A 26,463-nucleotide genomic window follows, 5' to 3' on the forward strand; every position below is an offset into this window, starting at 1 on the left:
CATAAGTTCCCCCCCCCCTTTGCAAATGCAAGATCGCGTTTTCTGGCCAGGGCGAATTCTCGATATTCTGCCGCTGTCAGCTGCAATATCCAGACTCCCCTCCCCATGAAGCTTGGCTTCCCTCCCATCCGCCCCATGTACTGAGATGAACCTGTAAACATGAGAGCTCAGTGATCTGAGGTACTTCACATAAAACTCGCTCAAGTATCAGTCTTTCATTTCAAAAGCAACAACATTTGAGGGGGGAGGGAGAGGGGGGACCACAGAAAAGTCATCCTGACCCTTCTCTTCTCTCTCCACATTGTAATTTTTCCTCCCAACCAGATATTCGACAGTAGCTACCTCTGGACAACATCACTGATTTCTTGGACACAAGACAATAAGTTATTAAGTACAGGGTTCGCGCCAGGCAGGCTAGCAGCCGCCGAGGACACCTGCAGTTCCTGCAGGCTGAGTTCCAGTTTGCTCACAGCTTCCCGGAAGGCAAACTTGTTGCGTGTCTGGGGGATGCAGTCCACGTAGCCTGAGCAGTAGTCGAGCAGCTGGTGCCCCGTGTCGACCAGCTGGCTGTTTGTAGAGGGCTCAGCGATGGCGCTCGAGAGGAGGTCCGCGCACTCCAGCAGAGCCTCTTTGCTGATTTTGTCAGCCGAAATCCTCTCGACGGCCTGCTTCGTCTTTCTCAGCGCTACTTTGGCCCCTGCTGTGCCATTTGCCATTTTGGCGGGCGAGGTGGAAGACGATGGCGGAGGCACTTGAGGCGGGGGCATCACGGGCCTGCCAGCTTTCCCACCGGCGGGTGCCGGCGCTGCCCTTTTGGCGCCCTCACTTGACTCCTGGCCGTGCTGCTGTGCCGGCGCTCCGTTGTTCAGCTCGTCCGCTGCCTCCGAGCAAGCTGGAGGCTGCTGCAGGAGCCTCATCACCGGGGGTGGGGGTGGAGCACACTTTGGTTTGATCCGCCGGGGCCTGTCATTGGAAGCTGTGACCTGATGCTCAGATAAGAGCTTGAACCGGTTCCCCTGAGAGTCTGTGCCAATGAGCTGCACGTCTGCTGGAGTATGCTTCAGAGTGGGCGAGATCAGGACTGGCACTTTGTGGTTGTGAGTGGTCGGAAGTATTGCTGAACCCTTGGTTGGAGAAGACCAGCCTGATTTCTCCTCACTTTCTGCCAACCCTTGCCACGCACTGCTGTTTTTCTCTTTACTCTTCAGGCTCGCAGTGGCTGTCAGCCCCGGACTGTCCTTTTCTGAAACAGCTGAGTCCACAGCAGGAGTCTTGAGGGGAACAGCCGTAGCGCCTCTGGGCAGAAGTTTGGCTTTTGGTCTGTCTCTGGTCATAAGAGGGACTTCTTCACACCTTTTAGGGAGCAGGTCGTTGGGTTTGCTTGTGCTCTCCTCTGGTTGAGAGGAGGTGGACACCGTCCTTTCTAGTTGGACTTTGGACCTGTGGCAATTCCTGGGAAGGGTCATTGCCATTCTTTCCTGCTCGGGAAGACCTGAGGACATGGAAGATGTTGAGTTGGACCGGGGAAAAGGTTTGGAAGCTTCTTCACTACCAGCAGGTCTCCCAGCTCGTAAACCTAGTGTCTTTTTAATCAGGCGTGGGGTGAAGAAGCCTGTTATGCCTGACCAGCTGCTACCGGCACTTGTGCCTCCACCACCGCTAGAGCCTCCACCACCACCACCACTATCATCACCATAGAAGTTCCGCTGTGTGAAGCCTCCACCATAGCACTTAGAAGAGGAAAGGTTTCCATCCTGCTGCGAGGGGGTAAAAGAAAACCCATCAATATGCTGCAAAGGACCAACGGCTGAAAAGTTACCCGTCAACTCATACTTCTTATGAGGCTGGTTTTCCATCTCGCGGAAGGAGCTGCTGCGTTTTGGAGGGGTGGGAGCATTTTTCTTCTTCATGAAAGAGCTAAAGAAGCCACCTTTTCGGTCTCTAGTGAAGGTTGTCTCTCTGGTGTCTTCTAAGAGGCTGCTGGGTGACTTGTCTCTCTGCTTGCGAGGTAGTGCTGGCGATCCACTGGTCTGCTGTGTGCTTCTGATAAAACCTAGAGAGAGCAAGAATGTAAATCACTGAACTAATGTTAACCTTGCTAGATAACCGTGAAACGATCATTCTGCAAAGCTACGCTATTTACATTGACTAACCTGGTTGAGGCTTGTTTATTCAAGCAAAATACTCATCGAGATGATGGGCATGCGCAGGGAGCCTTCTTGAACTGTCAAGGCAGGCTGAGCCAACAGCGAAGCAATGAACTTTTAGCCACAGGAGTGAACAATAATATGAAGTGCCATCCTGATTAGACCAAAGGGACCATCTAGTCTAGTACCTTGTTTCCAACAATGGCCTGCTAGATGCTTTCAGGAAACAGGGCAAGAAGCCTTGGATAACCAGATATACTGCCCATCGATGTGGAGGATCTGGTTAGCACAGCCACTGATAGGCCTATCACCCATGGATCTGTCTAATCCCTTTTTAAAAATGCTTAATCTAGTGGCCTTAACAACTATTTGTGGCAGCTCTAAGTTACTTACATGCTGTGTGAGGTAGTCCCTTTGTTTGTCCTGAATCTACTGAATTGATTCCAATGTGAGAATCAAAGTCCTCATGTTATTGGGGGAGGGAGAAGTCTTATCTAGTTTCTGTACATAATTTGTAATATTATGTATTGTCATACCCCCCCCCCACATACCTACCTATATGAGAGTTTCCCATGGGGATGCAATTGGGGGGCAGCACCGCAGCAGGGGGTAAATCTGTGCTTGTAATCCCACTTTGGGAGGAGGGGGAGGCTTTGCCTCCTTCAAGTGAATTCAGACTGAAATCCATTGATCTTGTCCCAGAAGACTCAATGGAATCTGTTGAAAATGGAGTGAAATGCCTTTCGTGCTGTGCAGTCCTACCCTAGATTCAGTTTAAACCTGTACTCCTTAATCTGGACTCACGAGGCAGGATGCTGCAAAATGAACATGAATCAGCACATTTTTAAAACAAGGTATTATGTTAACCTGATTTCTACAATGTAGATCTATCAAGAGTTTCTCCATGTATTACATGGCTCAGCTGTGCAGGAACAAACCATTCCGTTTTGTCTGGATTAATCCCATGCGTATTTGTCATCATATTTAAGATTAAGAACATAAGAAAAGACACGCTGGCTCAGACCAAGGTCCATCAAGTCCAGCAGTCTGTTCACACAGCGGCCAACCAGGTGCCTCTAGGAAGCCCACAAAACAAGACAACTGCAGCAGCATTGTCCCGCCTGTGTTCCACAGCACCTAATATAACAGGCAAGCTCCTCTGATCCTGGAGAGAACAGGTATGTATCATGACTAGTATCCATTTTGACTAGTAGTCATGAATAGCCCTCTCCTCCATGAACATGTCCACACCCCTCTTAAAGCATTCCAAGTTGACAGCCATCACCACATCCTGGGGCAGGGAGTTCCACAATTTAACTATTCATTGTGTAAAGAAATACTTCCTTTTATCTGTTTTAAATCTCTCAAGCACCAGCTTCAGCAGATGATCCCGTGTTCTGGTATTATGAGAGAGGGAGAGAAGCTTCTCCCTGTTCACTCTCTCCATACCATGCACAATTTTATAGACCTCTATCATATCTCCCCCCTTAATTGCCTTCTTTCTAAGCTAAATAGACCTAAGCATTTTAACCGCTCCTCATAGGGCAGTTGCTCTAGCCCCCTGATCATTTTGGTTGCTCTTTTCTGCTTATTTGGGCCACTGATCGTAGATTCAGCCAACTCCTCTCTTTGTACTTCTCAGTGTGAGCAAAGAGAAGGAAAAGGCAGCTATAAAACTGCTGAAATCAGCCTGGGCTGCAAAGGACAACAAGCTCAGGTGTGGCTCTTAGCAGCCCTTGTGACCTGCTGCATAAGGTCCTACTCACAGCTGGCCTGCCACCTACTCCCAGAAAGGCAGAGAGAACTGACCATCACAGGAAGAGAGGTGCTTGTAACCCAGGCCCAGTCCTTTCACTGAAACTGTACATTCCAGCATCCAGAATCTGGACCACTCACTGAAGTCGAGCAGGAAAAACTAATTCGCAAAGCTGCCGCTTCAGAGTAGCTTACACAGCATACCTGGTGCAGAACTGGAGGCGGAATGCTCTACGGCCTCTTGGGGTCCCTCAATATTCTCTTTGTTTTCTGCTTGTTTCTTCAAAGTCCTGGTCTTGGAAGGAAGCATGGGTAGCCGAGGCAGATATGGCACAATGGATGAGGAGGATGCCGTCCGCCCAAGCTCTTCTGCCACCTCTGTAAGAAACCACCATGGGTACAGTTGGAACAGAGAAGACTTATGAAGACTTTCCCGAACTAATGACGCAACAAAGGAGAAGTAGCTGCTGAGACGTCTTGCTCCGATAGCGGCAAAGAAGGAACTGAGAGGAAGGGGTGCAGCTGCATTGGGACATGTGACCGTTTGGGCAAGAATGGGCGTAACCGAGATGATGTGCTGTGCCCCCTAGTGGTAGATCTGTAGAAAAAGCCCCGGTAACAGGCCCACACATGCACAGTCCCAATGGCAGACTGCACAGAAAACCAAAAATGAAAGAAAAATCACTCAGAAATTTAGTGAGGTTACGATGATATTCCTTTAAAACATTTAAAGGGACTAGCAGTACGGGATTTCACATGCCAACACAGTAAGCAAGTGAGCATAACTAAACCAGAGCTCTCATACAGGGTCAGGCATAGGAAGAGTGCTGTTCAAAGGCCAAAGTGGTCCAAGTATACCTCTCACAGACACAAACTCCTCCTATTACTTTAGTTGTACACCCTGCCAGCAGAAGTCTAGGGGCTAAGCTAAGGTGCAGAAGATGGCTTCGCACAAAACACTGAAGTAGCAAGCAACATTGAGAGAACTACTGAGTGACTCGTGTGTCCAGAGGAAAGACATGCATATCCCCCTCTGACAAGATGTATGTTTCGTGCATTCAAAGGAGAACATGCACCATTGCCACAGGGAAAACGCCCCTACCCCTTTGCACAAGACCCAGAAGAGGAGGTAACAACAAATAAAATCACACTCCCCACTGACACTTCTGTGTTTCAGGCAAAGCCATCCAGAGTACCACTGAGCTGAAAGATTAAAGTGTAACTGGAACATACTTATTCAAATATCTACTCGCTCATCCTTTCTTTGCCTTCTCTCTGAAGCTCAAGCACACCTATATGGGTTGACAATCTGAACATTTTAGCATGGCTTCTAAAATTGGATCTCCTTTCTGGGATATGACTTAAGCTTTACATAACATGTCCACTGTTGAGAAGACTTCAAAAGAATATGGACCTGTATCTCACCCATATTTTAATCTCACTTCATATTCAAAATCAATTTGCAGACAGACTCAGATCATCCCTGAATTTCTGGGTCTCACATGAAACAGGGGGAAGGGAGAAATGTTTATACCATCCACACCAAGATGGGCATTCTCTTTACACCAAATATGTGGATTCCTTTAATGCAAGGGATATACAAAGCTCACTCCTCTCTTTGCATGAAATCTGAAGCATGAAGGGAACGGAAGATGAAGTGATTCATAGTTCCTTCTTTCAGAGTGTCCATGTCTTGTGCAAAGCCCCCTTTTAGTTGTTCTCTGCAAACTCTCCAAGCTTCTGCAAATGCTTGGTATTGTATGTTACAGCTTCTTCACTAAGTCGGTAGCTTTTAAATTCCAGGGTGACTCCATGTGCATTGGGCCCTGCTCCCCTGGTGGGGGACAGATGCTGCCTTGTCGCAGAAATTCCTGGGCATTCTCAGGGGTGCACACAGTTCAGAGCACTGGCCAGGCCTCCTAACTGTCCTGCATGAACTGAACGTGTGCAGTGACTGAGAAGGTCAGCAGGGGTGTACAAGTTGTCTTTTGGGGACACTTGTCCACTATTAACTGATATTCACAGCGAAGAACCTCTTGAGCAACTTCCAGGGGCTCTGTAAAACACAGCACAAAACCACTGCACTAAGGAAATATGATCAAAGTAAGTAAAGCAAATCTGCTTGTTTTGAAGTAAAGCTACTTGCCGTAAACTCCTTATTCTGAACACTAGCTGAATTTCTGCGGTATGTGGATTTTGGGCAAAGTGAAGTGTGGTACCAAGAGCAAGAAAGAGTCAGAAACCAGCATATGTCAATAGGCCAGAGGGCAAGATAGGCAACACTGGGGCACAGATGTTCGCCCCAATCATAAAGGCTAGAAAGATGCAGAAAATTAGCTTAACAGTTTTCAGAAAGTTCACAAACGTGAAATAAGAGGCTCAATTATGGCAAATCAAGAAACCCAACTTCTCAAGAACAGCAAATACAAATAAAGTTTACAAGCCTAGATCTCCAGTAGAATTCTGATAGAAAATTTGAAGAAATACATCTAAAGTACTTTAATATGCTAGAAAGGTCACTTAAAAAAAAGACTATGGACTCTGTAGAAGAAGTAAAAATGTTAATGCTTTGTAGATTGTAAGGTAACAAAAAGGGGTTCGCACCTTCAGAGATGCTAGAATCATGGAACATGGTCTCAAAGGCCTGATGCGTCTCAGCAAATGAAGGCCTGTCTAGGGGGCTCCACTTCCAGCCTACAGAATTAGAGAAGCCAAGGAGAGATTACTATTACATATCATTAGAAGGAAGAACTTGCGAGAAACATACAGCATCAGTATTGCCACTCACTTTTTACTGAAAAAAGGTTTTAAGATTCATGTCTCTGCATTCTATATACATACCTCAGAACAGTAAAATAAGCACTTGAGAATCGCCAGGCTGAACCCAACTAAGGGTCCACCTGGACCAGCATTCTGTTTCCTGAAGTCAAAAAGCCATATACCTCTGGGAAGCTCAAAAGCAGTGAATTTAGCCAGGGGTCCCCAGTTTCTGCCCCCAGCATTTGATATTCTGAAGCATAGTGGAGGTTTCATTTAGCTATCACAGTTAAAGGCTGCTGCCAGGCCTACCCTCCATGAATTTAATCCCTTAAAAGCTCCTTGTGACACCAAATTTTGTAAGTTAATTATGTGCTGTGTGAAGCAGCACTTTATTTGGTCTTGAACCTACTGCCGATCAGCTTCAACGGTTTCTACCGAGCTCTAATACACTCAGAGAAGAACACACGCACATCCTCAGTTGAGAAGCCTTTCATACTGTTTTAAATTTAGGCTTCTCCTGTGACATGGGCACACAGCTGCACCAAAAATGTTCGCAAAACCCTAAAAAGCAAGCCAATGATGCCTCTGAATTCTGAACCACTGTCAGAGTTTGGGATTCTAGAAAGCAGATACGTTTTCATAGGTCTATATGCACAATTCATTAGGGTTGCTAGTGGATGATTTCACAATGTAGTGGGATGGGGTTTGTGTTAGACTAGGAAGAGGATTGTGGGAAAAGGGCAGAATATTAAAAAAAATCATGGATTGATAAAGATGTAGACAGAGGACTGTGCCATGGAAAATGGATTGGCACATCAGATTAGTGGAAACCATATTGACACTTCTAAAGGTTTTCAGCAGAAATACAACTTTCAAGGGTTTCTCTGTAACCATGATGGTAAAAAAAATGGGCTAAAATATTTTGAATTCGGTAAGGATGCTGGGTTAAGCAACATGCAGATTTGTTTGCTCCAGTGAATGGTATACAGACCTACATTCTGCCCAGTCTGTTAACTCTTATGAAGATGTCAGTACATATTTCCACAGAATATGGTAAAAAATATGTACCACCTCTTTGGCCCCACTGACTTTTTACAGCTTATTGTATCAGTACCGTGCTGCCACCTCCCTCGCAAAATCAAAACAAAAAAAGTGGTACTCACATGCTCTCATGAGCTCATAGACCTTTGGGGGGCAACCTTCAGGCTGTTCCATCCGATACCCTTTCTCCAGCAGATCATAAACCTGAGAGAGATCGATGCCGGGATAGGGTGACATCCCATAAGTCGCAATCTCCCACAGCAACACTCCAAAGGCTGCGAGTTAAGAACAAGATTTTTTTTTTGCTATGCCCTTCTTCATTGTCTGTACATCACTATTTCCTAAATTGTGGCTCAAGGAAGATTGTTCTTGATGAAAAAATATTTTATTATTAGTACAAAAAAATTAGGGAGGAAAAAATAGATGCTAAGAAATGTGTGTGCAGGGGGATTGTTTGTTTTTTGATGTAGCAATTAGCTTAATTGGAATGCTCTTAAGCCTTGCTACTGTACAAAGGAGGACAAAAGGAGCAAAAGACGAGGCCACACAGCAGCAGCCATTCATTGTCCTGCATCCAGCCCCCATGAAGGAATTTTACCAGCTCTCAGCCCGAGTCTATCCACATTTTCAATCAAGGTGTGACAGAAAGTCCACTTGCAATAAAAAGCAAAACTGTTTTGAAAGTTGAAAAAGAAGAAGAGTTGGTTTTTATATGCCGACTTTCTCTAAGGGAGACTCAAACTGGTTTACAATCACCTTCCCTTCCCCACAACAGATACCTGTGAGGTAGGTGGGGGCTGAGAGAATGTGACTTGTCCAAGGTCATCCAGCTGGCTTCACGTGGAAGAGTGGGGAAACAAATCCAGTTGACCAGATTAGCCTCCGCCGCTCATCTGGAGGAGTGGGGAATCGAACCCAGTTCTCCAGGTCAGACTCCACCGCTCCAAACCACCACTCTTAACTACTACACCACCACTACGCTGCATGTTTCAATACTAAATCACTCTATGGATCTTGTACATAATACCCAAGCTGAGTCTGAGTGCATGTACTACTCTGTAACCGTGATGCTCTCTCTTCTTCATGGCACCGACTGTACAGTGCAACCTGATAAACAGTGATCTGGTCAGTGTGCCAAATCAAACAAATGCCTGTCACCCAAGCCACAGTTTTAAGACTAGAGCTACCCCTGAGAATGCAAATGTTGTCTCCCCATCACCCCCTTCCCAGCCTTACAGCCCAGATTAACATGCAATCAGGGCCACAATGCATAAGGAAACTCTTACCCCAAACATCTGATTTGATAGAGAACGTGTTATAGGCTAGACTTTCCGGTGCTGTCCATTTGATAGGAAACTTTGCTCCAGCATGAGCTGTGTATGTGTCTCCAGTCATCAGTCTGCTTAAGCCAAAGTCAGCCACCTTCACCACATGATTTTCTCCCACCAGACAATTGCGAGCAGCTAGATCCCTATGCAGAGAAAGACAGTGTAGACTCAGAACTGCTGTAGCCATCTAGATTTATCCTCAACTCATCCCCATTAAATACTCGGCATTTATATCTCTCACTTAAAAGGATACAACCATTTTACAGTTTGACATAGGTCATAGTTGGGTGCTGAGGCAAGCAGATTATTATTATTATTATTTGCTGTTGGGGCTCTACATGTATATTTAAAAAAAGGGGCATTAAGTACCAAAAGTCTAAAAAATTATCATAAGAGCATCAAAAATGAAAAAAAAAACAAAACCTTTGGGTAGGAGCCACAGTGATTGTCTTTTGAAGTTACATCGTCCTACATATTATGAATTTGCTCTTGATTTTCTGGCTTCCAAATCAACCAGTGCAAGGTCATTCGTGACTGATGAAGATTCATACACCGAAATGGGGACTTAGCCGGCATCCTGTCCTTTGTTCTGGCTTCCAAATCAACCAGTGCAAGGTCATTCGTGACTGATGAAGATTCATACACCGAAATGGGGACTTAGCCGGCATCCTGTCCTTTGTTCAAAAGAAAATTACAACTCCAGATTGCCAAAACCCACAAACACATGCACAGCCGTCTGCAGAGAACAGCTGGCACAAAGCTGTTGAGCTAAGGAGCCGCTAGCGAACAGCTGGTGATAATGCTGCTTAGAAGCCCATTAGCAAATCCCATAAGTTTCCTTCCTTGACCCTGTCCTTCTACAGAAGTTGCCTGCTAACCTGTGGATGAAGTTCTTCTTCTCCAGGTACTCCATAGCAGAGGATATCTGAGTGGCCATGTACAGCAGGACAACAGCCGTCACCTCCTCCCGATTGCACTCCCGCAGGTAGTCCAACAAATTCCCATATGGCATGTATTCAGTCACGATGTAAAAGGGGGGTTCCAGAGTACACACACCTGGTGGGAGGAAGGAGAGTTGGCCGTTTAAACCTTACTTTAGGGACAGCCTTCTAGTGAGATAATGGGCAAGATTCTCAACTTTGGTGTTATGGGCATCTTTAACACAAGGCAAAGGTGTTTAAGCTTCCAAGGTAAGGGGCCCAGCTGTAGGTTCCTCTGCTTTCTGTATACAACCATAGGTGATTGGGGTTCTCACACAGGCACCACTCATGCAGTAGGTTTGCATAAGGAGCGCAATAGAATTGGGAAAAGAACACTGTTCCTGGCTTTCTACAACCAAGCAGCAGCACCTTCCACCAGAACTCTGCTGCTTCCTTCCAGTCCTCCTCCCTAGGCGGAAAAGCAGCAGCCCAACACTAGTGTGAGTCAGTCCCCTGACAAACAGGAGATGCAAGGTCAGGACTGGACCAAAAGCATCTATGTTTACATGATTCTTTGGGAGGGCATATGTGACTCTGGACACCAGTTCTGTAAGTTGTATTCTTATTTGCTGGCATGTCAAGTCAGGTTCAGAAATAGGCATTCAGAAATCATTCATACTGTCCCCTAGTAAAGGATTACGCCAGGGGTGGGGAACGTCAGGCCCGGGGGCCGTTTAAGGACCGCAAAATCATTTGGTCTGGCCCTTCATGGGTCCTGGCAGATCTCTACCTCAGAAGGATCTAAGACTGGCGATCCGCCCCCTCCCGCAGACAGGAATAGCCTCTATTCAAGTTTTTTTGCTGAGAAAAGGAACCCCCCCCCCTGCAAAAGAGTTGTTAGCTATGGAGCTGATAGGACCGCCCAAGAAACTGTGTTAACCTTTTCCCATCCGGGCCGTGGAGAAACGTATTCCCTCTGCACTACAAGAGGACTGGGGGCGAAAGTGGCGACAATGGAGGGGTCAAAGGGGGCAGGGCCAGAATGCACGGAGGGGGGAGTGGCGAGTTCTTAGCCAGTGTGTCCTCATTTCATCCCTGCAGGCGGAGGCAGCAGGAGCCGGCTGTAGAATCCGGCCCCGACCATGCAGAGCAGGAACAACTCTGGCGTGTGGATGGATGGCTATGCCTGGCTGGTGCAACAGACTATCCTGTGCCACCAGGTGGGCAAGTGCACCATTGGTTGGATGCCTGTCTGCTTGCCTGCGCCGGGGTATGTGTCATCTGGAGCAGCTGCCTGCTTGGGGCTTGGTCGGCTAATTTTTAAGTTGATAATTTTGTATGGCCCACGAATGATGTTATAAATATCCAAATGGCCCTTGGCGGAAAAAAGGTTCCCAACCCCTGGATTATGCAATCAAGTATGTTCAGTGCATGTACCAACAGTGGCTACCAACTGGCTGCCTACTGTGGAAACACAAAAACAGCACATAAATGAAAAATATAGCTAACTGTATATTGCAAATACATCAGTAACTTGAGAGTAAAGGGACTGACTCGAGACAAAAAGCACGAGTATTACAAAGCAGAAGGAGTTTGATTTTCAGGTGCATTATCTGCAATTATTGCAACATCACTGAACTCTAGCATCATCAGATGGCAACCCCTTTCCAATCTGTTCTCCTTCCTCATCACAGCTTCTATGGGCAGGGATGTTTGTCAACAGCTGGCTAGTCAGAAATACTGGCTTGGCTTTAAAACTCAATACAAAATCTCTCCTCATCCATTGAATGTGACAGATAGGTTGTGCACTATCAATGACCAACTACCTATGCACAACTACCAGACCTAAAACTGACCCAACCCTATCAACCTATCCATGATTCTGATTGGGATTCAAGGTGGGTTAAAAAAAATATTTAAAAAAATTCAGTCAGACAGCAAAGATCTCCAAGTAAATATTTCAGTGGGACCAGGAGTACAGAAAATAACGCCAACAAATAAGGCATGACATGCCTTAATGACGGAAGGTGCTTACAAAGGTAGAGGATATCATAGAGGATATCACAGTATAAGGTAGGCGATGCCTCTTCTGCTCCTCTGTTATATTACGGTTCTAACAATGTTGGGATACGTGGGACAGCCAATGTTGGGATACGTGGGACAACCTTTTAGTGGCTGCTGTCATTTCTCCAAGGTTGGGGACAGAGGGAGGGTGGCGCTTGGGGGGAGAGTTTCACCATGACACCCCTTGGTGTGTGAGGTCCCTTGGAGGAGATTCTCTCCCCAGTGTTGTTAAACATCTACATGAGCCCCCTTTCCCAGCTGGTCTGGAGTTTCAGGCTGGGTTGTCATCAGTACGCTGATGACACCCAACTATTTCTGCTGAGGGACAGCCAACCAGACGCTGTCCCAGATACCTTGGCCAGATGTCTGGAGGCCGTGGTGGGATGGTTAAAAAAAGCAGTCTAAAACGTAATTGTGAAGACTGAGGTCTTGTGGTGGGGAGGGGGGGGAGGGAGTGGCGCCCTTGCTGCTCTTGACAGGGTTCAAATAACATCCGCACCTATCGTCAAGGGTCTAGGTGTGATACTAGATGCCTCCCTGCCTAGGGAGGCACAGGTCACACATGTGGCCAAGGCAGCGTTTTTCCATCTGAGCCAGTTGGTGCCTTATCTGTCCCATCAGAACCTAGCCACAGAGACCCAGGCAATGGTCACCTCCAGATTAGACTATTGTAACTTGCTCTATGTAGGGCGGCCCTTAGGATCTGTTCTGGAAGCTTCTAAAGGTCCAGAATGCAGCATCAAGAGTCCTTACATGGACCCCTTGGAAAGCACATATCCAGCTGGTGCTCCGCCAGCTGCACTGGCTCCAGAATGAATATTGGATCAGGATTAAGGTATTACTAAGTACTACTTAGCCCCATCTCTCTCTATAAAATGGGAATTATGACCTCTCTCCCCACCCCAATGAGATGTGGTTTGATGGCACAGCGGACTCAGTGTTTTGTACATTTACCATAACTATGTCAATGTTTAAAAAGTTACAGCTCCAAAATAGATCACTGTGTCTAATGAAGACCTAGAAATGGAATGCAACATACAGGTCGCAAATGTCTGTTTCATAAGGGGTGCAGTATGGTTGCGGTCACTTAAGTTCCTAGCATTCCCAGCATTTTCCACTTTTGCCCTACAACAAACTGGCAGTGCTAATCTGAAGCCCAGCAACAGATGTTAGCATACACTAGCAAATAGCTCCAAACACTGAGAGAATTCAAAGTACATGGCAGCAGCCACCATACTATGCATGCCAACATTTTTGGGGTGGGGGTGGGGGGTAATGTGTGAAAAAAGCAGCAAGTGGCCAAGCATGTTCCACTTGTGCCTGGCTTCAATAGGGGATTTTGTCCCCTTTGGCATACTCTACTCGTCATTAACAACCTTCAGCTATGTGTCCCATCCTGTACGATGACAACCATCATCATAATCTTTTATTTATATTCTGACCTCCCCTGGCAAAGCTGGGCTCAGAGTGGCTAACATGAATTAACATTAGTCATGAGTTTATGACTAAGATTTCTAGTTCTCACCTGTGTACAATAAAGGGCCCATGTTTTTAAGAATTTATTTTCAGACTGGAATCAAGATAAACCCAGTTTAAACCCCCATTCAGCCATGACGCTCACTAAGTGATCTTAGGCCAGTCAGTCTAACTATCTCACAGAGTTGTTGTAGGATGAAATTAGAAGGGGAACACTCATAAGAGGTAGATAAGAGGTTTGCTCAAAGTTAGTTTTGGGGTGGTTCCCATTATGCTTCAAGAACACGCTGAATTCTTCCATAAAAGCCAAGCCCGGGCTCTTTTTTTTTTTAAAGGTATTTTATTAACATTTTCAAAAGCAAAGGTAACAAACAACCATATACAAACACTTTCCTAACCTTTTACAAGTCCACCACAGATGAAAATAAGTTCCCTCTTTATCTTTGCATTTCCAGCAGCAGCCATCATATGTTTTATCTATCTTTTTAATATCCATTGGTGTGATATACCATCTGAAAAATTGTTTGTACCAGTATTCTCGCAGATTATTACTGGCAGTGAATTTAATTGACCTAGTCCATAGTCTTTCCCATTGCTGCATTGTTATCTCCTTCTTAAAATTCTCCATCCATTTGACCATGCATACTTTAACTTGCTCTTGTTCCGTTTCAAATTTAAGCAATAATTTGTAATTTCCCCCCTAGATATGTTCTGTCTCTTTACTGATTAGATTTTCAAATTCTGTATTCTTTTTTAGTTTGGTCTGTTGATAACAGTCTTGTCGTATTTTCATGATCATTTGATTGTAAATTAGCCAGTCTACGTTTTTGGTCCGCTTCATTTCATCCCAAGATTTTATTTCCTCTTGTTTATTTAACATGTCCTGATATCTTATAAAATCTGTGCGTTTTTTCTCTCCCTTACTTAAATATGTATCTGTAGGAGACATGATCAGAGATGGTAAGGGACTTAAATCTGTTTTTGTTCCTGATCCAGGTCTTCATCAATCCATCTTTAATAATGTGTTTCTGTGCAAAGATCTGATTTTTTTGCTTTCCATAGATAATAGTGGAAACCACAATTCCATGTTCCCTTTTCTATCTTCAACATTTTTTTATTTGGGTCTCTCATCCAATCGGCAATCCAAGATAATCCTGCCGCTTGATGATATAACTTCATGTTTGGTAGTGCCAGTCCTCCTCTTTTCTTCCCATCTTGCATGACTTTAAAGTTGATCCTTGGTTTTTTACCAGCCCACACAAATTTGTTAATTTGTTTTTGCAATTCAGCCACTATTTTTTCTTCTATTTGTATTGGGAGTATTTGAAAGAGAAAGGTCAATCCGGTAACACATTCATCTTTATTGCTGCTATTCTTCCCGTCCATGACAGATTCAGTTTAGTCCATCTTTCTAGGTCATTCTGTATTGACAGCCAAGTTTTTTTATAGTTGTCCTTTAACAATGTTTGGTTTTTTCCAGTCAGGTAGATTCCCAGATATCTTACCGGTTCTTTTGTTGTTTTGAATCCTTTCATTTGCTGAATATTTTGCTTCTCCAAGTTTTCTATGTTTTCTAAGATGATCTTCGTTTTATTTTTATTTATTTTGTATCTGGACAACTGACCATATTTTTCAATTTCTTTCATAAGATGTACTATTGATTCTGCCGGATTTTCCAAAGTTAAGACCAGGCTCTTCTGAAGCCTAAGGACTGGGCCAGATCCTGAGCCCTCAAAGCAACCTAGGAAAGCAAGAACTGTGTCGTTGCTGTGGTGGATGAAGGAGAACTGAGAGGCTTGCGTGGTACAAAGCTTCTGCACCTATTTGCTAACTCTAGAAGTTTCCAAATCATTGCTCTCCACAGGTGCAAAGCTATAAGGGTGATGCAGAAAGACTACACTGAAGAAGAAGGTGCCACGTTGGGGAACAGTGCTGGGAAGAGCCACAGGTGGCACGCCAAAAAGCCACCCGCGGCTCCTAAGCCACTGATTATCACTGGTTCAAATAATTTCTCTCAACTCAGCTATTCTTTTCTTATAAGCAGCTGTACCTTTGCTTTTGTGCATCATTGACCTTCTTTCATAGTGCCAGGAAAAAAGTAAAATTGTTGACAGAACCAGTTTGACCAAACTGCATTGGTTGATTCAATAAGCTATCCATGGATGTAATTTGAGAAAACACCACATGTCCAAAACAGAGCGCAACAAGGATTCGTCAAATTCTCTCAAATTATGCAGACAGAATAAGGATTCCAAAGTGTAACTATATTTTTATAACCAAGATCTAGTTTGATTTTGGGGGGAAAGTGATGGGGATCAAATTTACCACAGTGCCTGAGGGAAGACTGCAAAGTAGCACTTTCAAACAGAAAAAAAATAACAAAGGTTTCCCAACATCTTAAATAAAGTCTCCCAATGTCTGTAAAAAGCTGGTTGCGTATTACATACTCCCAGAGGCCAAATCAGGGAAATCTAGAAGACTGCCTCACCATAGCTGTGTTGTGACATGTGGCAATTTTTCCCACAGGGTGGACAATCCCACCATGTAGAAACTAAACTATTACTAGTCCTCATGGCTGAACAGAAAAGTCCAGCTACAATATCTACCAGGTGCTCTGGTCCAGAAGATCTCTTAAGGTTTGGGGTATGTTGGACATCTACCTCTTCTGCCCACAATCCACTTTTCTGAAACAAACCTTGAATCCTAAAAATCTATAATAAAAAGCATGCAAAGCAATAATATTTAGATTATGCAGAGTAACAGTGCATTCCTAAAGAGAGTTACTCCAGTCTAAGCCCATTCATTTAATTGGGCTTAGACTGGAGTAACTCTCCTTAGGAATGCATTGTAAGAGGCAGAGGCTGAGATTCCCTGCCTTTAACACTATTTGAATCAAATGTGCTGAGGGGCCTTCTGTTCTGTTTGTCAGAACAGACTATGGATCAGTTTAGGCAACATCTAAGTGAATATACAAGTTATGTGGCAAGGGAGGGAGGGACTACAGCTACCTGTCTTGCCTCTGGACACCAACCTGTTGTGTTATGCTTACATAAGGCCCATGCACATAAAATAAAATGTGCATAACAAAATGTGCATAAACTCAAACTGCAAACTTATTAGTTTGCATAAAATCTGGGCAACAACTAACCAATCTGGGCCTACACAAGCTGCACATTAGGTACACAAACCCAGTGCTAATGTTATGTCCAACATGTGGCGGACTTAGAGGAAGGACAGAAAGGCCCATTGGGCAGGGCAAGCAAGCACAATCCCACTCTCACTGTGAGTAGGCCCTACCATACAGAGATTTGCCTAGTATGGCCCAACGGAAGTGAAGTTTGGACGTTATGCCCAAACGGTTTTTGGAGTGGGCTGGCCATGAGATGATCCAAATAACGACTCTGAAATTATAAGTAACAAAGGCGTTGTGGTCAGGTTATTGCACTCACCTAACAACTGCACCAGATTGGGATGCTTGATTTCCTTCATAACAGAAGCTTCTTTCAAGAACTCTTCCACCTCCATAGTATCTTCCTGAATGTGGGAAAGGATACTTTTAACAGAGACCATTAAAAAAAGGGGGGAAGGAAACTAGAGAGAAGTAATCATTATAAAGTATTTACATGCACCGAAAATATCAGGTCCTAGATCCCACCCCAACTGTGATCATGGTTTTCTTGTATATTTGGTAAGGATATAGGAATTGCCCTGCTAGATTTGACCAATGTCTGCTTAGCCCAGAATTTGTTTACAGTAGTGACCAATCAGATGCCTCTGAGCAACCCACAAAGAAGAATGCTGCCCTTTCCTCCTCAGAACACAGAGGTTCTCAGGAACCGTGTGAGCTGCAGACATGGAAGCTACAACAGATGGATAAGTTTTATTGAAAATAAAAATAAATCAATTGGAATCCCCTTGGATTCCTTGAACTGCCTTATAGAAAAAGCAGCATTTGAGATGATCAAGCATAGATTTATAGACATTGAACTGCAGGAGCTTAGAAGATTGGCTAGTAGTAGATGTTAGCCCCTGTGCTGGGAGCCTTGGCCATATAAACAATCTGTGGCACAATATTTCACGTGCCTAACTGTACCCCAACAGCAAAGATTAAATGTATTACCATCTGCATTACTATATGGAAGTTTTAATTAAATTCCATATCTGGATAGGGTCTGCCCATGTGGGGAGGGTGACATAGAAACAGTTTCACATATCCTCCTTAAGTGTTCGCTCTACGATAGGGGCCGTTCTAATCTCATATACCTGTTACTTGCTGATAGGGAATGGTTACCTGCCAAATCTAATGTGTCCCACCTCATGACCACACAGGATCCAATTATTATTGACTCGGTGGCAAGGTTTTTTCAGCTCGTAATTAAGAGAACACGATTGTTACTCTGCACCACATAACGGTTAAGTCAGGATTGAGTAACCAAGTAACCAATTCAGTGGGATTTGCATGTTTTTATAAAAATGATTTTATAGTAAATTTTATCGTATGATATCCGCATGCCCTTATATCATGATCTTACTGTAAACTTCACTCTACGGTTTCCTTTGAATGCCAATAAAGGCTTTCGTATTCATATTCGTAACAAAGGAAGAAATGGGCACGGATGTTTCTCAGCAGCAGAGAGACACTGCTTCACATATCATGTGCCAGGGACATTTCCAAGCGAAAACCGACGCACTACTGGCCACATTAAATTCAGGCAGCATCTGACGTTTTCCAATTTATTACAGACACATTGGAAACAACGCTTTAATAGGTTGTAAGCATTAAAGTTCCAAAAATTAATTTATGCATTTTATTCCTCTAATGTCACCAGTTTGATGCTGCCTGTGGGTTATCTGCCACTTCTCTAAGAGATTAGAGATGCCACAGTTCCATGCTGCATGGAAACCACGCACTCTGATTTGGCAATAAGCCCTCTACAAGCTACCACCTGTAAACACCAACTGGTTTTGGTCATGGCAGTGAGCATGCATTCCAGAACTACCGGCATTCTGAGGGTTTCTAGTTACACACTGGGTACCATTATCTGATGAGCAAAAGACTCGTAACATACCTTGAGTGTTTTTACAGCAACTGTGAGGTTGTATTTCTTCCATACCCCAACATACACTTCACCGTACTGCCCTCCCCCAAGCTTGTGCTTCATGGTGATGTCTGTTCGTTCCATTTCCCATTTGTCATGGATGGGGGACACTCCATAGACTGTGGGCTTATTGCACTTTGGAGCTGGGTAGTGCAAGGTGGTCACCAGGCCATCAGCTACCGTTGAGTGATGGTGAACTAACTCTGCCAACGTGTTGAAGCGGCTTTCAGCTGTAACATACACCTGTTAAGAGGGTAACCAAGAGCCTGTAAAAATCATTTATGAAATATCCTCTTTCAGAGTATTTAGCCTCGGCACTATTGCCCAGCATAAGGGGAAGAGACAAGAGAGGCCTGTAAACTCAGTGTTTGCTTGGAGTTAGCCTGGCGTGAGAGTTGCTGATTACTGACTCAGAACCAGAAGATCTCCTCTTGGAAGGAAGCTCATCACTTAGTTATTTCAAGGGAGATCAGAGTTACTGAGCAGAACTTGAAGAAAACATCTGCTTAACACAACGGCATTTTCAATATTCCTTTCACTGCAAGTGCTGCTTTAAAAGACAAGAAATAAAAACAAGAATGTTTTCACACTAAAAAAAATGGGTGCTCCCCAAGTTATTTACCTTGCTGTCCGTGGTGGTATTGATCCTGTAGTGGTAAACGCGTCCCTCGTACCTGAGAGAGATGGACAGTTGTCCTGGGCTGCTCTCACTTTCCCGAACTAGGAAGCTGCCATTAATGAGGCTGCTCAGCAGATACTCAGCTGCACTGCGTGACACTGGTCCGTGATACCAGGAATGCTTCTCCAGACTGTTCACTGGGGTGATGTAGTTACTAGGTACCCATCCCTGCCCGTTCTTTGAGCGTACCTCACTCCATTCACCGTTCTGGTTGTAACCCAATACTCGTAACTTCTCACCTGTAAAGAGGTGGTGGGTAGGGGTTAGGGGAAGAGAATCAACACCGCAAAATGAGGTTTTGGGATTATTTTTAACTGTTCTTATTCAGAGATAAAGAAAAATTACATGGTCAGATGACAACAAAAACACCAGTAGGGCACAAAATATTTTTTAACAGCATATTCTGTTATTTTCAAACTAGATACAGCAGACTGTTGACCTCCCAACATTATTTTTAAAACAAGAACTACAACTGTGTAGGTCCACCTTCTTATGCCAGCACCTCTATAATTATCTTGGGTGTAAGGCTGCCCCAGAACATAGAAAAGGGGCATCTAAAAGCACCCCTTCACTCTCCGAGTACAGAAAAGTTCATCTTAAAAGCAAGCACTTTGATTAGCTGAGATCAGTTCAGATTCCAGCCACAAAAATATACTCCGGGTTTGTGACAAAGGATAAATATTGTAGAAGACTAAAAGAAATTAAGACAATGTCTAACAGAGTGGTGTAGTGGTTAACAGCAGTGGTTTGGAGCAGTGGAGTCTGATCTGGAGAACCAGGTTTGATTCCCCACTCCTCCACATGAGCGGCGGAGGCGAATCTGGTGAACAGGATTTGTTTCCCTGCTCCTACACACAAAGCCAGCTGGGTGACCTTGGGCAAGTCACACACTCTCAGCCTCACTCACAGAGTGTCTGTTGTGAGGTGGGGAAGGGAAGGTGATTGTAAGCCGGTCTGAGTCTCCCTTAAGTGGTAGAGAAAGTCGGCATATAAAAACCAACTCCTCTTCTTCTTCAAAAGAACAATTTAGTCTCCTTCCAGAGTTAATTATAAGGACAAAAACCACCTACAGAACTTGAGCTCCAACACCTCTTTAAGCAAATATTCAATTATTGTTTTTGAGTTAAACAGAATATTGGCACAATCTCAGGTCACAGTAAGCAATGCCCCAAAGAAATATCAGCAAAAGAAGCAAGTTTCGTGAAGCCTGAAACTAGCAAATAAGACTCCCCAAAAGCCAAGGGAGCCCCAGGGCTGGAATTTTAGCCACAAAAAAAGTTCAGTTTCTCTTCCAAGCTGACCTCTACTGCCACTCCAATACCAGGACAACAGAATCAAGTGAAGCACAATTTAATTTCTCACACACTCTTGTATACTGTTGCGCTCTCCTCTCCCACTGCATCCAGCTCTAAAACTACCTACCAGTCCTCCACAAGCACTATCCCACAGCATACTCCTGCTCTGTCTTTCTCTCCTTCTGTCTGACCACTAGAGCTCCGCATCGCCCCCTTCTCTCCAGAAACTTTTGCAACCCAGCAGCTTTCCCTTACCTCCAACCATAATATAGCCACTTGGGTTCAGTCCCAGGAGGTTTCTAGTCCTCATCATCTGTGCCCTATGTGTCTGTCTCTCTCTCTCTCACTTCAGATGTTCCTGTCTCATGGCCTCTGCCAGGACCTAACACACACACCCTTCCCTCTGTTGGGTCGCAGAAAAAGGGAATACAGAGGAGGGTGAAACGCTGCTGTAAAATAAGGGAATAATCACACTAGGATTGAGATTATCATTATGGCATATATGAACTACCACTGAAGAATTGATAACTTTACTTTCCTTCTTTGATCTGTTCACTTGTTAGTCAATAAGGTTTGCTACTGCTTATTAGAGGTGTATTTCTTTCCAACTTTTTTTTGGGGGGAAGGGGCATGTCAGGGAAAGCCAGTGTACACACAGGCCTAAAACGATCCTTAAGACTATCGGGGTGTGCACTTGTGGGGACGCCTATATGGGTCAGCCTCAGTCTTTGGGTAACAACTTGATTTGCATCACGACCACGCAGGAAGGGGAGAGGAGGTTTAACTCTTCTCCTCCTGCTTAGTTCTGATGACTAAAACTGGCCTCATCCCTGTTCTTATTAGCATTTTCCCCAAAAGGGCTCTATTTCCTCCCCACATGGCCTTGATCTATATCAAAGCTCCACATGGCCATAGTTCAGCTTTAAAATATGCTGGGGAAAACACTGATATCATAGCATCTTTTCTTGTTCTGTGCAACTTATTAGAATCAAAACAAGTAAGTCTTGAGAACATGCTGAGGCTCATGCTTTGGTGAAACTCAAGAGATGAAGAGGTTTTCTGAGCTGGGGAGCCATAATGAAGATAACCTCTCAGTGTGCCTTTGGAGTTTTAATGTGTCACACACAAGAGATGCTTAAAGAACTGATCATGGCTGATATGAGAAGTCATGATAGGATAGTAGATGGGAAGCAGTCTCTAAGATTGCAGGCACTTCTCACAGAATCTACAGCTTATGATGGTTGGTCTTCTCCTTGTTAGCTATTCTGCTGCACACCAATGGAAGTTGCCCAGTAGTTACCAAGGGTAGTCTAATGGATGGCACATCACAGCAGTCTACCACCAAGATTGTCAAGCTATGTCTGTGGGATCCAAAGCTCCAACGAAAAAGCAAGAGCTTCCTCTTTGTAAAAAGTATACCTGGTCATTGCTGCAAGCTGAAGCAGCAACGTGTATACAATGGATTCTGGAGCACTTAGGCCCACAAGCCAGTGTCGCCAGACTGAATTTCGTTATGAGAACCCCTGCTGGCTTGCATCATGCAGGACGGAGTAAAACAGAGTTGCACTTACCTCTAACTGCTGTTTATTGAGGTCTTCGGTGCAGACACACATGTGGGCCTGCGTGCAGGCCTGCCGCCGGAAACTTTTATTAGTCTCAGACCTCTAATTGGGGATGCCCCTCCCCTTGACAGGCGGGCCGGCTTCGCGCCAAAACCACCGAGTGTTCCTGGGCGGGGCATCCCCTCCCTCCTCAGTTCCTTGCCCGCCGCCGACCTATGTAAGCAGTGGATAATTGGCCCTAGGCACCACATGGCGACCCTGTCACCGAACCAACAGCCTTATAGCTCCAAATTGGCCTGAATCTGGCTCTCTGTACCTTTAGGCTCTCATCTCTCTTTTGTTTTTTTGTTTTGTTTTTTAGGTCGACAGCGGGGTCGGAGGGAGGGATGTGTGTCTGCACCAAAGACCTCAATGAACAGCAGTTACAGGTAAGTGCAACTCGGTTTTCATTTTCAGTCTTCGGTGCAGCCCCACATGTGGGATTTTAACAAGCTTACCCCATCAGGAGGTGGGTGTCGATCAAGGAGAACAACGTCTGAAGAACCGCCTTTCCCACTTCAGCATCTTTTCTTGCCTGTAGGTCCAAGGCGTAGTTTCTGATGAACATGTCCTCGCTTGACCACGTCGCTGCCTTACAGATGTCATGGATGGGAACCTGTCTGTGAAGAGCAGCGGAAGAGCCCTGGGCTCTGGTAGAGTGGGCTCGAACGTCCAAAGGACATGTCTAGCTCGCTGCCTTGTAAGCGAGCCATACTGCTGACACAATCCACCTAGCTATGGACTGGGGGGAAGCTGGTTTTCTCTTTTTGGGACCTTGGTAACAAATAAAAAGGGATTTTGATTTTCTAAAGTGTTTTGTTCTGTCAATATAATACAGAATGGCCCTCCTGAGGTCAGGGTATGCAGGGTCTTCTCTGCTGGAGAAGTTGGATTCGGGGAAAAAACTGGAAGTACCAGATCTTGGGTCATGTGAAAGGTGGAGATCACCTTGGGCTTAAACTTGAGACTGGGATGTAGGACTACCCTCTCGTTGTACACCTTGAGGAAAGGGCTATCAACACTAAGGGCAGCCAGCTCCCCAACCCTTCTGGTAGAAGTGACAGCAATTAAGAATGCCACTTTAATCGGAAGCAAGGATAAATGCACATGGGCCAAAGGCTCAAAAGGAGGCAGCATGAGTTTGGCCAGTACCAAGGGAAAGGACCACTGAGGGACCAGGCTGGGCGTTGGGGAAAACAAATTATTGAGCCCCTTTAGGAAACACTTGGATAGGGAATGTGAGAAAGCAGCGTACCCCTCCATTTTATCATGAAAAGCCGAGATTGCAGCTAGATGTACCCGCACAGATGACACTGTGAGGCCTGTCTTGGTCAATTCCAGCAAGTAGTCCAAAATACGAGGGAGCGGACATAGAAAAGGAGAAAGCCCCCGAGACCTGGACCATCTATCAAATCTCTCCCACTTCCTGTCATAGGAATAGTGTGTGGAAGGTTTTCTGGCTAGGAGTATCACCTCCTTTACTGGGGAGGAAAGGCTGTCCAGCTGGGCTCTATTCTCCAAGCAGCTAGATGTAGCCTGTCCACATCGTGGTGATTGAGGCTGCCCCACCTGAGTAACCCTGGGTGGTTTGGGAAGGTTCTGTAATTCCCTCCCGCTAAGTTTACCAGCTCCGTGAACCAGATCTGCCTGGGCCACAGGGGAGCTATCAATATGTATGAGGTGTTGTCTGCTCTGATCTTCCCTAGGACCCTCGCTAAGAGAGGGAAAGGGGGGAAGGTGTAAAAGAGGGTGCCCGACCAGATAATCTGAAAGGCATCCCCTAAGGATCCCGGATCGCTGCCTGCCAGGGAACAAAATCTCTCCGTCTTCCTGTTCTCTCTGGTGGCGAACAGGTCGACTTGCGGAACTCCCCAGTCCCGAAAAATTGGCTGCAGGAAGATCTCCTGGAGTTCCCACTCGTGATTCGTGAGGAATCTTTTGCTGAGGGAGTCTGCCCAGGTGTTGTGTGCCCCTGCTATGTGTATGGCTCTTAAGTGGATATCGTTCAAGAGAGCCACCTGCCAGACTCTCTGTGCCTCCGAGCACAATGGTACGGAGCCAGTGCCTCCTTGTTTGTTGATGTAATACACCGTGGAGGTGTTGTCGGATTGGAGGAGAGTGCTGGACCCCCGCAGGATATCTGTAAAGGAAGTAAGTGCATAATGTACAGCCCATAGTTCTAACAGGTTAATATGCAGGGATGACTCCCTTGTACAGACAGGTCCCATCTCCCTTGTACAGACAGGTCACCGCAATGGCCACCCCAACCCTCCAGGGAGGCGTCCGTGGTTAGGGTGAACTCAGGGCTCCAGTGGCCGAAGGGCATCCCCATTAGGAGATTAGACTCTGAAAGCCACCACTGTAAAGATCTTAGGATTCTCCTAGGGATGGAGAGGCTGTGTAACTGGGAGTGTCTGGATAAATAAAAGGACCTGATAAATCAGTTCTGGAGCCCTCTCATCTGCAGTCCCGCAAAGGGGGTAACAGCTGTCACGGAAGCCATGAGGCCTAATAATCGCTGGATGGAGATAACTGGCTGATGTCTACACCTGGTAAAGTGTTGAACCATGCGTCTGATTGCTACAACCCTTCCTTGGGGTAGGAATGCTTTCCCTTTACTCGAGTCTAACACTGCTCCTATGAACTGAGCCTGTGGGGAAGGAGTCAGCTTGGACTTTTTTAGGTTAACCATGAGACCCAGTCTATCACAAGTGGACAGAACCAGCTCGATGTGGGATGACAAGGCAGTAGGACTGTCGGCTGTAACAAGCCAGTCGTCTAAATACGGGAAGATACTACATCCCTTGCTCCTAAAGAATGATATGACCACTGCCATACATTTTGTGAAGACTCGCGGGGCTGTAGCGAGACCGAATGGGAGCACAGTGTGGTGAAAGACTGCCTTCTCGTAGCGAAACATGAGGTACTTTCTGTGATCGGAGTGTATAGAGACATGAAAGTATTCGTCTTTGAGGTCTAAAACGGCGAACCATGTATTGGGGGTAATAAGCTCCATTACAGAAGGCAGTGAGACCACATGGAACTTTGAAATCCATAAACATTTATTGAGGACTTTGAGGTCAATGATGGGTCTGGAGCCTCCATCCTTTTTCTCCACCATAAAAATTCTGGAGAAGAAACCAAAACAAGATGGGGAAGCTCTTTGAACAGCGCCTTTCAGCAAGAGCTCTTGCAACTGGGGAGCAAACTCTGGAAAGGGATTATCCCGCACTGAACTAGCGGGAGAACAAATGGGCTGGGCCTTAAACTCTAGGTGGTAGCCCTCCAAAATAACTGAGGACCCAGACTCCGAACAAATGGAACGCCAATCGTCAGCGAATCTGGCCAGTCTCTCCAGGAAAGGAAAATCCCCTTGAGTTTCCTGCTCTGTTAGTCAGAATCTCTGGTTGGATTGCCGTTGATCCTTGTGCTGACGGCTAGTAGTGGGCCTCTACTTAAAATTATGCTTGCATTGCCCCGACTGATTGGGTTGTTGATGAAACTTTCCCTGTGGAGGATACGGCTGAAATCTTTGGTACCACTCGCTCTTGTGGAAGGGTGATCCGAAGCTCTGGTGACAGGGCTGGAATCTCTCTCTTTGAGTGTGAAAAGAGGGAGTGATGCCAAGAGATCTCGCTGTCTGACAATCTTTCTTTATGTTAGTCAAGAACTCGGTTGTGCCTGATGCAAACAAGGTGTCACCCTCAAATGGCAGATCTTCAATCTGGGATCTTGTGTCTAAAGGAAGAGCGGTAGTGCATAGCTAGGAATGGCGTCTCAAGGTGATTGCTGTGGCCATGGATCTGGCTGCTATCTCGGCAGCGTGCTTGCCCACGCTGATCTCTTGCTTGGACAAGTGAGTTGCTTCAGTTTGGATGAGCTTTAAGGCAGCCCTGGACTCCTCAGGTAGGAGGTCCAGGTGAGGGTGGCTTTTTCCCAAAGGAAAAGTTGGTAGCCCCCCATGATCGTCTGGTAATTTGCGATACGGAAGCTGAGCACTGAAGAGGTGTAAGCCTTTCTGCCCAGGTGGTCCATTCTCCTGCTTTCTTGGTCTGAGGGGTGGAGTGCTGTCCCTGTCCCTGCCGGGTCTGCATTTCCCCCGTAACTATGGAGGATGGGGGAGGGTGGACCATCAGGAACTCTGCGAAGTCAGGCTTGACCCTATAGAGGTTTTCTATTTTCTTGGTCGATGGGGGGCAGAAGCTGGCTTCTTCCAAACGGATTTGGTGACATCAGATAGGCCCTCTAAGATGGGAAAAGCAGCAATGCCTGGTGAATCAGGGTACAGGCGGCTGAGT

The 26,463-nt window shown here is 45.5% G+C and overlaps 1 protein-coding gene across 1 annotated transcript in view; it reads right to left on the reverse strand.

The window, feature by feature from the left end:
- Nucleotides 1–295: 295 nt before the first annotated feature.
- ABL2 (ABL proto-oncogene 2, non-receptor tyrosine kinase) overlaps nucleotides 296–26,463 on the reverse strand; it is a 63,399-nt gene continuing 37,231 nt past the window's right edge. The window contains exons 3-11 of the mRNA XM_056844401.1: nucleotides 19,213–19,508; nucleotides 18,561–18,833; nucleotides 16,941–17,025; nucleotides 9,910–10,087; nucleotides 8,990–9,174; nucleotides 7,826–7,978; nucleotides 6,507–6,596; nucleotides 4,107–4,280; nucleotides 296–2,053 (exon numbers count right to left, since the gene is read on the reverse strand). Coding sequence (XP_056700379.1) covers nucleotides 339–2,053; nucleotides 4,107–4,280; nucleotides 6,507–6,596; nucleotides 7,826–7,978; nucleotides 8,990–9,174; nucleotides 9,910–10,087; nucleotides 16,941–17,025; nucleotides 18,561–18,833; nucleotides 19,213–19,508 — 3,149 coding nt within the window. The 3' untranslated portion in view covers nucleotides 296–338. The remainder of the gene's footprint in view (nucleotides 2,054–4,106; nucleotides 4,281–6,506; nucleotides 6,597–7,825; nucleotides 7,979–8,989; nucleotides 9,175–9,909; nucleotides 10,088–16,940; nucleotides 17,026–18,560; nucleotides 18,834–19,212; nucleotides 19,509–26,463) is intronic.

This window comes from Euleptes europaea, chromosome 2 (assembly GCF_029931775.1).
Source record: "Euleptes europaea isolate rEulEur1 chromosome 2, rEulEur1.hap1, whole genome shotgun sequence".
Classification (NCBI taxonomy): domain Eukaryota; kingdom Metazoa; phylum Chordata; class Lepidosauria; order Squamata; family Sphaerodactylidae; genus Euleptes; species Euleptes europaea.